Source organism: Microtus oregoni, unplaced genomic scaffold (assembly GCF_018167655.1).
Source record: "Microtus oregoni isolate MIOR12 unplaced genomic scaffold, Mior012 000044F_000, whole genome shotgun sequence".
Lineage (NCBI taxonomy): Eukaryota > Metazoa > Chordata > Mammalia > Rodentia > Cricetidae > Microtus > Microtus oregoni.
The window spans coordinates 1035701-1050018 of NW_024543211.1; the positions used below are offsets into that span (position 1 = coordinate 1035701).

Here is a 14318-nt window from a genome sequence, read left to right on the forward strand (position 1 = left end):
TCTTCCGGGCAGCCTCCTTCAGATTTGGCTTTGCGGAGGCGCTGTTTTCAGTTGTTTCCTCTGCTGTGGTGAAGTTGCCTCTGCAGGAAGTTGATGAACTGAGAGCTTTGGCGAGCTGAGAAACCCCAACATGGTGAGCGGGGCAATGCTGTCTCCAGATGGGGAGGAGCCGAGGGTGAGGTGTGGGAGACAGCATGGTGCATCCTCCCGGGATCCGTGTGGGAACCTGCCGCCAGATTCCCTGTGCTGTGAAGTCCCACGTGGCCCTGTTAATTCCTAGACCTAGGGACAGACCTCTGAATAAATTTGTGCAGTGGCCTTAATCTGCTTAGAGAATTGGGAGCAGGGTGCTGTGTGTACAAACATTTTTCTTGTCAACTTTAATATGCCATACTCAGAGAGGCCTAGATTCTCCAGTATCTTCTTGAAATTGAGCACTTTGCATGTAAGCTTTGCACACAATCTCCATTTGTGTTTAACTATGTGGACGGTATCAAGGCATCTCACCTGTTGGGTAGCACTGCACTTCTAAGCCGCAATGTAGAAGAGGAGAATTGCTCATATAAATGATTTTCCACTGCCTTGGAAATAGTTCAGTCTCACAAAGTAGAATTAGCTGAGGGAGGGCTGCCTCTTAAATCACCCAGAAGATAAATGTGTTTTAAACAGGGCTCTTAGAGTTTAGGTTGCTAGGGTACACATTGCTCAACTGGATTGTCCAGATATTTGGCTCCAAACCATTACAAACAAAGAAGCCACCACTGATTTAAAACCAGACACCAGGCACATCCCCATACCAAAAAAAAAACAAGTTTTTAAAGGAGGCTTTCCAGGTTTCTAACCTACTTTAAGGCCTGATGTGGTTTAAAGTTCCAGTTTTCCTTTTGAGAAAATCACAGTTCTTCCAGATGGACAATAGGACACCAGGTGATATTTAATTGAAATGCAAAACAGTGTTGTGTGGAGGAGTTACCCGATCAATCAATGCTTTTCTTTTTCTATTAAAATTTATTTATTATGTATACATATTCTGTCTGCGTGTATGTCTGCAGGCCAGAAGAGGGCACCAGACCTCATTACAGATGGTTGTGAGCCACCATGTCGTTGCTGGGAATTGAACTCAGGACCTTTGGAAGAGCAGGCAATGCTCTTAACCACTGAGCCATCTCTCCAGCCCAATCAATGCTTTTCTTTTATGCCCTCTTCAGGAAGAAGGAACAATCGTGGGAGATCTAGTAACTGCCTAGGGCCTAAGCCTTGTGAGTTTCTCTAAGTACCTGATGTATTGATAATAAAACAGAGCTCCTCTAAAACCAGGAATATGCTTTGGGGAGCTGCTAATGGTCTGGTGCCAAGGCCTTTCTGGAAGGGTTGCTTCATATTCTAAGAATCCAATTCTTCCCAAAATATGGGACTATAGTTATCAGTCCCATGGCCACTCTGCTCTTAGTAAAGTTCTTGAGATACCCTGTTTTCCCCTTGTATAGAATTGTTTGAGTAGCCTCCTCCTAAATTCATGTGATAGTTTGTACTGACTTCTTATAATTCTCCCATTTCTCTCCATTTCTCCCCTGGAAGTATACAAGATGCTATTCTCCTTTTTTGGTTTTTCGAGACAGGGTTTCTCTGTAGCTTTGGTGCCTGTCCTGGAACTAGCTCTTGTAGACCAGGCTGGCCACGAACTCACAGAGATTCGCCTGCCTCTGCCTCCCGAGTGCTGGGATTAAAGGCGTGCGCCACCACTGCCTAGCCTAAACTGTACTCTTATTTATTTATGTATTTATTTATTTATTTATTATGCCTGCATGTATGCCTACAGACCAGAAGAGGGCACCAGACCTCATTAAAGATGGTGTGAGCCATCATGTGGTTGCTGGGAATTGAACTCAGGATCTTTGGAAGATGAGACAATGTTCTTAACCACTGAGCCATCTCTCTCGCTCCTCTTTTCCTTTTTTTAAATTTTTTTTTTGAGAAAAAGTTTCTCTGTATGAGTGTCTTGACGATTCTGGAACTCACTGGATAGATCAGGCTGTCCTTGAACTCACAGAGATCACCTGACTCAGCAAGGGTGTGTGCTACCAATGGCCAGCAAGATGCTTACTAGGAATCTGTAAGACCTTCTCACCCTAGCTTTTTATCTTTTTTTTTTTTGTTTTGTTTTGTTTTGTTTTTCAAGACAGGGTTTCTCTGTGGTTTTGGAACATGTCCTGGAACTAGCTCTTGTAGACCAGGCTGGTCTCGAACTCACAGAGATCCGCCTGCCTCTGCCTCCGGAATACTGGGATTAAAGGCGTGTGCCGCCACCGCCCGGCTTTTTTTTTTTTTTTTATTTTTGAGACAGGGTTTCTCCACAGCTTTTTGGTTCCTTTACTGGAACTAGCTCTTGTAGACCAGGCTGGCCTCAATCTTGCAGAGATCTGCCTGCCTCTGCCCCCCTAGTGCTGGGATTAAAGGCGTGCGCCACCACTGCCCAGCAATTTTTATCTTTTTTACATTTTAGTTTTCCTATTTTTCTCATCCCCTGTGACCTTCACCTCAGGACCCTGTCACTGAAGCATGACCTGTGGATTCCTGTTACCAGTGTAATGAAGAAATTACCCTGGGAATACCTTTGCTCTGTAACTCTGCTATCTGCCTAAATGTCTAGCCTGGCAAGGTGCCTGTTTCTATTTCAATTGTTCAAAGTGTAATCTAGAGCCTAAAGGAGGCTTAAGGACAACAGCAAATGTGGAATCTGTCTAGCTGGCTCCTCTTTGAGCTCTAGCCAGATTGATGTCTACCATCTTTAAAGAGGTTTTTCTTTATTAATCTCTTAGGTGTGTGAAGTGATTTCTCAACGGAAAGGCATATTAGTTCTAGAACAGCTGCATTTCCATCCTGTTAGGAAAATAGTTTCTGAGACAAGTGCTCTTATGTTGACTCAGGTGGCCTTGGTCTTCTGCTGTCCAGGGCAATGACCTTGCTGTCCTGTACATTAGACTTTCAAACTTCCTAAAAAAAATACTGTACCACCTCACAGTTTTAAAATTATGCATTTGATGGCCGGGCGGTGGTGGTGCATGCCTTTAATCCCAGCACTTGGGAGGCAGAGGCAGGTGGATCTCTGTGAGTTCGAGACCAGCCTGGTCTACAGGGCTAGTTCCAGTACAGGCTCCAAAGCCACAGAGAAACCCTGTCTCTAAAAACCAAAAAGAAAATAATAATAATGAAAATAATAATAACAAATGAAATAAAATTATGCATTTCAGTCATGTAGTTGACTATGCATTGCAGTTGCAGGGAAAGGATTTGTATATTGAGCATTCCTTCTGTCTTCAGACCACAGCAGGAGGAATAGTTTATTGTGTATACTGCAGGGGCAAGAGTGGAGGCAATCAACTATTAGAGCCACCATTATGAAAAAGTTCCTGGCTGGGCAGAGGTGGCACAGGCCTTTAATCCCGGCACTCGGGAGGCAAAGGCTGGCTGTGAGTTCAAGGCCAGCCTGGTCCACAAGAGCTAGCTAAGGATAGGCAATTAGGCAATAATTCTTTGTAAATATGGTTGATCTTGCCAGGCGGTGTTGGCGCACACCTTTAATCCCAGCACTGTGGAGGCAGAGGCAGGCGGATCTCTGTGAGTTTGAGGCCAGCCTGGTCTACAAGAGCTAGTTCCAGGACAGGAACCAAAAAGCTATGGAGAAAACCTGTCTCGAAAAAAATCCAAAAAAAAAATATATATGGTTGATCTTGCTTGACACAGTTATGTCTGCTTAGAGATTTGAGAAACAGACCATTGACTAACTCTATGTGTCAGGTTACTGATCTCAGTAGCCAACATATGTATATGGAAACCATTAATCTATCTCTTATTAATGACATCCCCTCTCTTATAGAAAGGCCTACTCTGTTTCAAAGTCAACATAGAAAGTTTTATTTAATCTCAAGAGTGCAGTATGTTTATCATTTGAAAGTCACTTATTGGTGTCATTTTCAGATATTTTCGTGTATCTGCTCTTATTTCTGTTTTTGTTCTCCAATGTCTCAAAGTTATTAATAGTGGCATTTTATTTCTCTCAGGTGATGTTGATTTTGATTTCTGTGTAGAACATTGTCTCCTAATGTTTAGGCTTGCCTCATGCTATATAATTAAGAATCATTTTGAACACCTAATCTTGCCTCTGTTGCCCAGTGCTGAGAAAACAGTTCTGCAACTTCTTACAGGTTTGGCCTTGAATTGTCAATGAAGAAGAAATGTGGAGTAGTGTGGCCCTGCTTAACAGGACTGTTACATTTCTTCATTAAGATGTTCATCTTTAGAGAAAATACATGAGAAATCTTTAACATGCTTTAATACAAATCCCTAATCTCTGGAGCACATGGCCATAACATCTATTTCAAGTTTTCAAAATAATTTTTGAGATGAAATCCACATTATATTTACATTCTCCTTGTTGCCTCCAAACCCAAATATGCCCGGATTGTTTTCTAATTCATGGTGTGTTTTTCTTTAACAACAGTTACAAAGTAACCACAGTTACACAGTAACAGAAGTTACTTTATGAATGTGACTGGTGTTTGTCTGCAGGACTTCCCACTTCTGAGGCAATGGGATGGATGCACTGTAATGTGAGTGTGCAATGGAATGTGCACACAAAGGACCCTGTGCTTTGGATGAGGAAGAGGATGTGCTCTAGGGGAGTGGAATAATGTGTACTAAATACAAACTTTGTAAACCTGGGCCCTGTCTGCTGGGCTGAAAGGGCGGATATGGAAGAACTATGCTGTCTGAGTAATTTGATCCCTGATCCTCCAGTAGAGGATCTGCTAATATTGTGAGTCCCAGCTGGGTGGGACTAGCCAGTGAGGGATTCTGGGAAATCTTAGCAATCGAGAGTACTAGTGGGAGAAAAGCGGTAACGTGGCTTATATTGTCATATTTTTGTTCAGTATTAAAGGATGTCAGGAAAGGAACATAAAGAGGGCATCTTTCTTTCTTTTTTTTTTTCCTTTGGTTTTTCGAGACAGGGTTTCTCTGTGGCTTTGGAGCCTGTCCTGGAACTAGCTCTGTAGACCAGGCTGGTCTCGAACTCACAGAGATCCGCCTGCCTCTGCCTCCCGAATGCTGGGATTAAAGGCGTTCGCCACCATCGCCCAGCTTGTGCCACCATTGCCTGGCTGAGGGCAGGATTCTTAATGGATTTTTGTATGTTGAACAATTTTTGCATCTCTGAGATGAAGCTGACTTCATCATGGTAGATGATTTTTTGCTGTGTTCTTGGGTTTTATTTGTTAGTATTTTATTGAGTATTTTTGCATCTATGTTCATCAGTGAGATGGGTCTGTAATTCTCATTCATGGTTGAATCTTTGCACGATTTTGGTATTGGGGTAACTGTATCATCATAAAAGGTGTTTGGCAATGTTCCCACTGTTTCTATTATGTGGACCCCCTTGAGGAGTATTGTTATTAGGTCTTAGTTCTGATGGAATTCTACACTGACACTCTCTGGCCCTGGGCTTTTTTTGGTTGAATGGCTTCTCTTTCCTTGCAGGTTATATGTTGATTTAAATTATTCACCTGGTCTTGATTTAATTTTGGTATGTGATACCTATTCAGAAAATTGTCCACTTCTTTTTTTGAAAATCATTGATTTACTATAATACGCATGAGGAAACCTTAACATTGAAATACAAAGATAACAATATTGACCAAAGAATTTTTTCTTTACTACACAAAACATGACCCAGTAGTAAAAACAAGCCATTTTCCTTTTTTTTCCAGTAAAACAAATGATATGGTTTTGGTAATAGAATAATTTTGAATTTAGCCCAACTATATTTACCTATTATCCAGTCAGAAAGTTTTATCATAATTTAGTGTATTGGTTCTATCTCCACTAACAAAATATTTAACCCCGCTGGGGGGTGGTGGCACACACCTTTAATCCCAGCACTCGGGAGGCAGAGGCAGGTGTCTGTCTGTGAGTTCAAGACCAGCCTGGTCTACAAAAGCTGGTTCCAGGACAGGCTCCAAAACCACAGAGAAACCCTGTTTCGAAAAACAAAAAACAAAACAAAACAAAACAAAAAACCCAAAATATTTAACCCCTAAAGCAGCAGTCATTTATAGCAACTATGGTACCAACATCAAAGGGGAAAACTGATTTAAAAAATGGTGCAAAAGCCATTCTGGATTATAGAACAACATATCACAGAAGAGAATGAATACAAGTTTTGTGATTTTATATGTACGTACTCCAAGAAGTTTGTCAGTACTCAAATTATTTTTAGTACAATGGATTTCTTGGGATATATTCTCAAGAGCCACATAAAAATAGATTCAAGGAACAGATTAAAATGACATCCTAGATTAAATGTTTCATTTAAAGAATTTTCTACAGCAAATTTCTGTTTATGTATGAAAAGTTATCTAACCCTATATGAAAATGTCATGAAGTATTTTTCTACACTATACTAAATGTATTTCCCAAGAGGGAAAAAGTAAAATATCTAAAATATACTAGATTACAAGACCATAATAGATATTATGAACCTGCATCTGTTTACAGAATTAACTGTATACAAAATGTATTTTTCATTAGAGATCATAAAGAAATGAGTTGGTGACAACCATCCTTTACACCACAATATCAACCTACTTTAATCACAAGTGTGTCCTTGGCATGTGAGTACAAGAAACAGTTTCATTCCCTCCTCACCAAATATTCCAATGATTTACTTAGAAGATGAAGGTTCAGAAATGTGAAATATGTTACGTGTATTTTTTTTCTTTCTTTCAAACCACATCCCAAGCATGGCATAGCAGCCTGAAATTACAAAATACTTAACTGGGCTGTAGTTATCTATAGACTGCTTGAATGTGAATTAAGTTTCCAAATAAGCACATCAAATAACAAAACCAGCCATAAAGCAGGCTGAAAGCATTAAACATTTCATATGAGTTTTAAATCATTTAATTTCTATAGAACAATTTTATTCACAATATAATGAGACAGAAATTGCCACAGGAATGATATACTGATTCAACAAGGCTGCATGTAGCAGCAGCTTTGCATTTTTATTTTTTTGGTTTTTCGAGACAGGGTTTTTTTTTTTTTTTTGGTTTTTCGACACAGGGTTTCTCTGTAGCTTTGGAGCCTGTCCTGGAACTCCCTTTGTAGACCAGGCTGGCCTTGAACTCACAGAGACCCACCTGCCTCTGCCTCCTGAGTGCTGGGATTAAAGGCGTGCACCACCATCGCCCAGCTAGCTTTGCATTTTTATAACTATTATTTGTTTATAAAAATTAGGCCTCTCCAGTCATGCTTCCCACATTTTTAGGTTTGCAGTGTAAGTTAACAGGGAATACCAAATAGTTCAAAGAGAAAATGTCTTGTCATTTTGAATATGGATTATCTGTATGAAACATGAAATATACTACTAAACCCTGAACCGTGCATGTCTAGGATACCTATCTTAGTGTGTTGCTTAGGTCCATGTGATTTGAAAACCTTTTCCCAACACTTTACTCTTAGGCAGTGTTTGTCTTTGAGGTTTAGGTTTGTTTCTTTTATAAAGCAAAAGGATGGATCCTGCTTTTGGATTCATTCTCTAAGCTTGTGCCTTTTTATAGGCAAATTGGGTCTGTTGATAGTAAGAGATATAAATGATCAGTGATTGCTGGTTCCTGTTTTGTTTCAGTAGTAGTGTTTGTGTGTTTCTCTTCTTTGGTGTTTGCAGATGTCAGGTTATTTGTTTTCTGTGTTTACAGTTAGCTTCCTTGGGTTGGAGTTTCCCCTCTAGTACTTTCTGCATGACTGGATTTGTGTGGACAAGTATTGTTTAAATCTGGTTTTGTCATGGAATACCTTGTTTTCTCCATTGATGGTACTTTCATTCTTGTACCTTCATAACTATATCCTTCTTTGGGTTGGAAAAGTTTTCTTCTATGATATTTTTTTTTGTTGAATATATTTTCTGTGCCTTTGAGTTGGTGTTCTTCTCTTTCTTCTATCCCTATTATTCTTAGATTTGGATTTTTTCATGGTGTCCCAGATATCCAGGATATTTTGTGTAAGGAATTTGTTGGAGTTATTGTTTTCCTTGACCAATAAATCTATTTCCTATATAGTATCTTCAGCACCTGAGATTCTCTCTTCTATCTCTTGTATTATGTTGGTTACACTTCCTGCTATACTTCCCATTTGTTTAACCAGATTTTCCATATACAGAATTCCCTTCATTTGTGTTTTCTTTATTGCCTCTCTTTCAGTCTTCAAGTCTTTTTTTTTTTTTGATTTTTTAAGACAGGGTTTCTCTGTAGTACTGAAGCCTGTCCTAGAACTAGCTCTTGAAGACCAGGCTGTACTTGAACTCACAGAGATCCACGTACCTATACCTCCCAAGTGCTGGGATTAAAGGCATGTGCACCACCACTGCCCACCCCAGTCTTCAAGTCTTAAGTTGTTCGCTTCACCTGGTTTATTGGTTTTTTTTTCTTGGTTTCTTGGGTTTCTTTGATAGATTTATTGATGTCATCCAAGTTTTAGTTTGTGTTTTCATCAATTTCTTTAAGGGAATTTTAATTTCCTCATCATACTCACAAAGTTACATTGAAAATCATTTTCTTTTACTTCTTCTGGGTTAGGATGATCGAATCTTCTTGTTGTATGACCACTGGGTTCTGGTGTTACCATGTTGCTTTCTATGTTGTTGGATGAAATCTTGCATTGGCACCTACCCATCTCATCCTTCAGTTGGTACCAGCAGTGTCTTCGCCTCTTGGCCCAATCCTTAAAGTAGCTGTTTTTGTTTTTGAGACCTGTTTTTGGCCTACTCTGTGTTTGAGAGAGCAACACCCCTAAAGACTATCTTTGCCCTCCCTCTTGGCCTGCTCTTTTGGTCTGCTCTCCTGGGTCGCTCTCTTTGTCCAGTCTGTGCAGTTCACTGACTGAACAACCTCCCAGAAAAGATCATGTTTCTCTCCTTGGTGGCCTTTCAATTTCCTATGAACCTTCAGTAAAAAAGGCTTTCAAGATGAAATTCCTCATTGTATGTGATGAGTCTCAATATCGTTAACTAATTTTCTGACTTTTATGTCTACTGTGTTGTGGTTGGAATTATTCAGCCAACTTCCCACTTACACTGAAATGCTTTTATCATCGTTATAGGCTTGATCTGTAAATCACAGAAAATATAGAAGAAACAGTTGCTGTTCAGGGCAAAGGTGTTTTGTAGCCTTTAGTTTTAATTGTTTTGTTTGCTTGTCTGAGTAACCTTTGATGTGTGGCTCCAAATTCCTCAAAGTAAAGTGAGGGGGGCTTCATTCATGGCTTTGTTTTTATGTTGTTGGATGATGACCCTGAATGTAGGCTTTTAACATATCAAGCATATGCAGCTTCACACATATCTTGAATTTTAAATTTGACAGAGGGATTCATTCTGATTCCCAGGAGGCCATTTATTCATGACATTAATACTACCTGAGCAATCTGAGTCTTTTTTTTTTTTTTTTGGTTTTTCAAGACAGGGTTTCTCTGTGGCTTTGGAGCCTGTCCTGGAACTAGCTCTTGTAGACCAGGCTGGTCTCGAACTCACAGAGATCCACCTGCCTCTGCCTCCCAAGTGCTGGGATTAAAGGCATGCGCCACCACCGCCCGGCTGCAATCTGAGTCATTGAATTGCAGGTGCATGAACTTCTTTCTGCTTGATTAGCTTGCTTTTAATTTTTCACTCAATTTGCCTATTTTATGGGTCTGCATGGATATATACCATATGGGCACTTGGTCATCAGAGTGATCAAAGCTTCTCAGAAATCCTGAACTTAGAATAATAAATAGTTGTGATCCCCATGTAAGTACTGGCATTTGTGCCCACCTCTTTTCAAGACCAGGAAGGCCTCAGTAGTACTCAGCCATATTTCCAGACCTGTGTTAATTTGTTATGACCAACATTTATATTGCTAATGTTTTTTTTCTGTCCATTTGTAATTATTTTAAACATAAAGTACCTTTTTATAAAATGTTTTTGGGATTGTAGTATAAAATAGGACACTTCAGCTGTCTGGAAGATGAACACAGAACTGGAGTGAATGCATAATTCTCTGTAGGAACTTCAGTAAACAGCTCTGAATTTTTTTCGATCTGCTTTGTTTGTTTCACTGATTTTTGCTATGGAGACTGGGGCTTAATGTGTACTTCCACCTGTCATGGACTGTTTTTATATTTTGGCTGGCATTCAACTCAGAGACAAATATACACACCTGTGCTTTCTGAGTGCTGTGCTTAAAGGCATGAGTCAATACACCTAGTTTGTCCACTGGGTTTTTCTACTTTGTAATTAGTATTTCTTTATACAATTTTCTCAGTCTAATGTCCCATTGATCTGTTTCCTTGGCTGTCTCTATTAATAGACAGTTTGGCTGTAAGGCGATATCCCATTCAAAGGGTACAGAAATGACAGAGGTGACCCTCATATTCAGTTTCCTTCAAGACTGACTGTGTCATGAAATATTAGTGTTGAACGCCAGAATTTGATGACTATACTGTCAAAGAAGTATACATTTACAATATTGTCACCATCATGCTTCTATTATACACATGAATGAAATATTTTAGACGGCAGTGACCTATGATGATGTGCATATCAGCTTCACTCAGGAAGAGTGGGATTTGCTGGATCTGTCCCAGAAGAATCTCTACAAAGATGTCATGCTGGAGACCAACAGGAACCTTGCTACTATAGGTAAAAGTAAATTTCCTTCATGAATCAAAATAAGGGGGGCAGCCGGGCAGTGGTGGCACACGCCTCTAATCCCAGCACTCAGGAGGCAGAGGCAGGTGGATCTCTGTGAGTTCAAGGCCAGCCTGGTCTACAAGAGCTAGTTCCAGGACAGGCTCCAAAGCCACAGAGAAACCCTGTCTCGAAAAAAAAGGGGGGGGCAACTTTTTCTTGGTTAATGATGGTCTTCTGTAATTTGATTTAAAAATAATAAGAATGAGTTGAATAAAGCAGTCATAGTTCTAAGGGTCCCTTAAGATAACACTTTAACTACTGCACAATTTTCAATAATATAACATACATTTTCTGGTATTATATTTTAGGATGCATTTGGGAAGACCATAATACTACAGAACACTCTCCATTTTCTAGAAGAACTGAAAGGTAATTTTCATGTGCAAGCTGATAACAATGTGCCTCTGATGAAACTTTTGTGTCCTGAAAGTTTTGGTCAAAAGCAAAATAGATAAGCACAGTTTTAAGTGCACTAATGGTTATCAAATTTTTACAAATCCATATTTCATATATGTGAGTTGCATTTGAATGACATTCTTTTAAGAAAGAAGTCAAGAAAGCAATGGCTAGAAAGATATCACCTTGTGAGGCATAGTAGCATGAGAGCTTTGTTGTAGATCTGCAAATAAATTTCTTTCTTGCTACTCATAATACAAAATGTATATGAAGAGATGATAAGTATATCTGCAAAATTATGTACTAAACCAATAGCCCATAGTAAATCTTGTATTCCTTGTACACTTCTTGTGACTGTGCTAAGTTTAGTGAGAGAAGCAGTTAGAGTTGAGTCAAGTGGCAGGTGTTCTGCAGAAACCTTGACATCTATACCACAAGTCTGTGAGGAACAGCAAGAAAATGCTGAGAATTCAATGTGGAAATCTTTTATTTGTTATTCTTCTTTACTATGTATACCATATGTTATTCTTGATATAAGTGTATTAGCATATGGATATAGACAGATATAGCATACCACTCTCTAAGAACAATTAGATAACCAGTAGTCCCCAAGTTGAGTAAATTTGTAGAATTTGAGTCAAGTATACAAATACTTGGTTTTCCACCATCATTGTTAATACATGAATAAACTCAGACTGTAAAAATGCTCTATGAGTTCTAGAACTGTGCAAATAATTCTGGGTGTCCTAGTTCACATAGCATATGCAATATGATTCACAGTAAAGGAGAATTCATGTATGTTAAAGCTCTCCAGTTCTCTTCACACATGTATCAAACATCATATAGAAAAAAAGTTTCTGTGAAGGTTAAAAGGTAAGCCATAAAAGAAAGGAATTGACCATTGGAGGTATCTTCTAAGTGGCAAAACAGTGCCTAATTAAAGAGCAAAAGATGAGTTTAGACACAGCTATAAAAACTTAGTATCTGGGCTGGAGAGATGGCTCAGAGGTTAAGAGCACTGACAGCTCTTCCAGAGGTCCTGAGTTCGATTCCCAGCAACCACGTGGTGGCTCACAACCATCTGTAATGAGGTCTGGTGCCCTCTTCTGGCCTGCAGGCATACACACAGACAGAATATTGTATACATAATAAATAAACAAATATTTAAAAAAAACTTAGTATCTGATTCCTCTTTATAATTGGATAATATTATAAAATTAATTCATACAAATGAATTAATTCATACAACAGTGTATTAAATGTGGTATAGCTTTTAAATGTGCCAATTATTCTTGCAGGATTGAAAAAATTCAAACTGGAGAGAAACATTCAATATATATTCAATGTGGTAAACTCTTGACATATGACAGTCACCTAAAAGGGAATGAAAGAACACATACTGGAGAGAAGCCCTACAAATGTAATCAGTGTGGTAAGGCCTTTGCAGCTCAGAGTCATCTTCAAATTCATAAAAGAACACATACTGGAGAGAAATCCTATGGATGTAATCAGTGTGGTAAGGCCTTTGCACAGAATGGTGCTCTTCAATACCATAAAAGAACACACACTGGAGAAAAACCATATGAGTGTAATCAGTGTGGTAAGACCTTTGCATCTTCTAGTAATCTCCAAACGCATAAAAGAACACATAGTGGAGAGAAACCATATGATTGTGATCAGTGTGGTAAGGCCTTTACAACTCATAGTAATCTTCAAAAGCATAAAAGAGTACATACTGGAGAGAAACCCTATAAATGTAATCACTGTGGTAAGGCCTTTTCAGTTCATAGTAATCTTCAAACCCATAAAAGAATACATACTGGAGAGAAACCCTACGGATGTAATCAGTGTGGTAAGGCCTTTTCACGGTATTGTGCTCTTCAATGCCATAAAAGAACACACACTGGAGAAAAACCATATGAGTGTAATCAGTGTGGTAAGGCCTTTGCAGCTCAGAGTCATCTTCAAGATCATAAAAGAACACATACTGGAGAGAAACCCTATGGATGTAATCAGTGTGGTAAGGCCTTTGCACAGAATGGTGCTCTTCAATACCATAAAAGAACACACACTGGAGAAAAACCATATGAGTGTAATCAGTGTGGTAAGACCTTTGCATCTTCTAGTAATCTCCAAACGCATAAAAGATCACATAGTGGAGAGAAACCATATGATTGTGATCAGTGTGGTAAGGCCTTTACAACTCATAGCAATCTTCTTTTTTTTTTTTTTTTAAATATTTATTTTATTTATTTATTATGTATACAATATTCTGTCTGTGTGTATGCCTGCAGGCCAGAAGAGGGCGCCAGACCTCTTTACAGATGGTTGTGAGCCACCATGTGGTTGCCGGGAATTGAACTCAGGACCTTTGGAAGAGCAGGCGGTGCTCTTAACCGCTGAGCCATCTCTCCAGCCCCCATAGCAATCTTCAAAAGCATAAAAGAGTACATACTGGAGAGAAACCCTACGGATGTAATCAGTGTGGTAAGGCTTTTTCACAGTATTGTGCTCTTCAATGCCATAAAAGAACACACACTGGAGAAAAACCATATGAGTGTAATCAGTGTGGTAAGGCCTTTGCAACTCACAATAATCTTCAAGACCATAAAAAGTCACATACTGGAGAGAAACACTATGAATGTAATCAGTGTGGGAAGGACTTTGCACAGTACAGTGGTCTTCAACATCATAAAAGAACACATACTGGAGAGAAGCCCTATGAATGTAATCAGTGTGGTAAGGCCTTTGCAGTGAACAGTTCTTTTCAAGTGCATAAAAGAACACAGACTGAAGAGAAACCATATGAATGTAATGAGTGTGGTAAGGCATTTGCAACTTCTGGTAATCTTAAAGTGCAAAAAAGATCTCACCATAGATAGAACTTCTTTGAATGTAATCAGTGTGGTATGAGGTTTGCACAGCACAGCGATCTTCAAATGCATAAAAGAACAGAGAAACCCCATGGCTGTATTCAGTGTGGTAAAGCCTTTGACGATCACAGTAATCTTCAAAGGCTTAAAAACAGTATGAATGAAGTCAGTGTGATAAAACCTTTCATGTCTTATTCATCTTCAAGTGCATAAATGTACACATATAAGAGAAAAACCATGGATAGAATCTATGCGGTAAATTCTTTGTCACA

General features: G+C 39.1%; 1 protein-coding gene across 1 annotated transcript; it reads left to right on the forward strand.

The window, feature by feature from the left end:
• Window positions 1-11942: 11942 nt before the first annotated feature.
• Window positions 11943-14055, forward strand: LOC121434595 (zinc finger protein 665-like). Its single transcript, XM_041633518.1, has 3 exons — window positions 11943-12046; window positions 12472-13395; window positions 13611-14055. The coding sequence occupies exons 1-3, from the start codon at window positions 11943-11945 to the stop codon at window positions 14053-14055; spliced, it is 1473 nt and encodes a 490-aa protein (XP_041489452.1).
• Window positions 14056-14318: the final 263 nt, after the last annotated feature.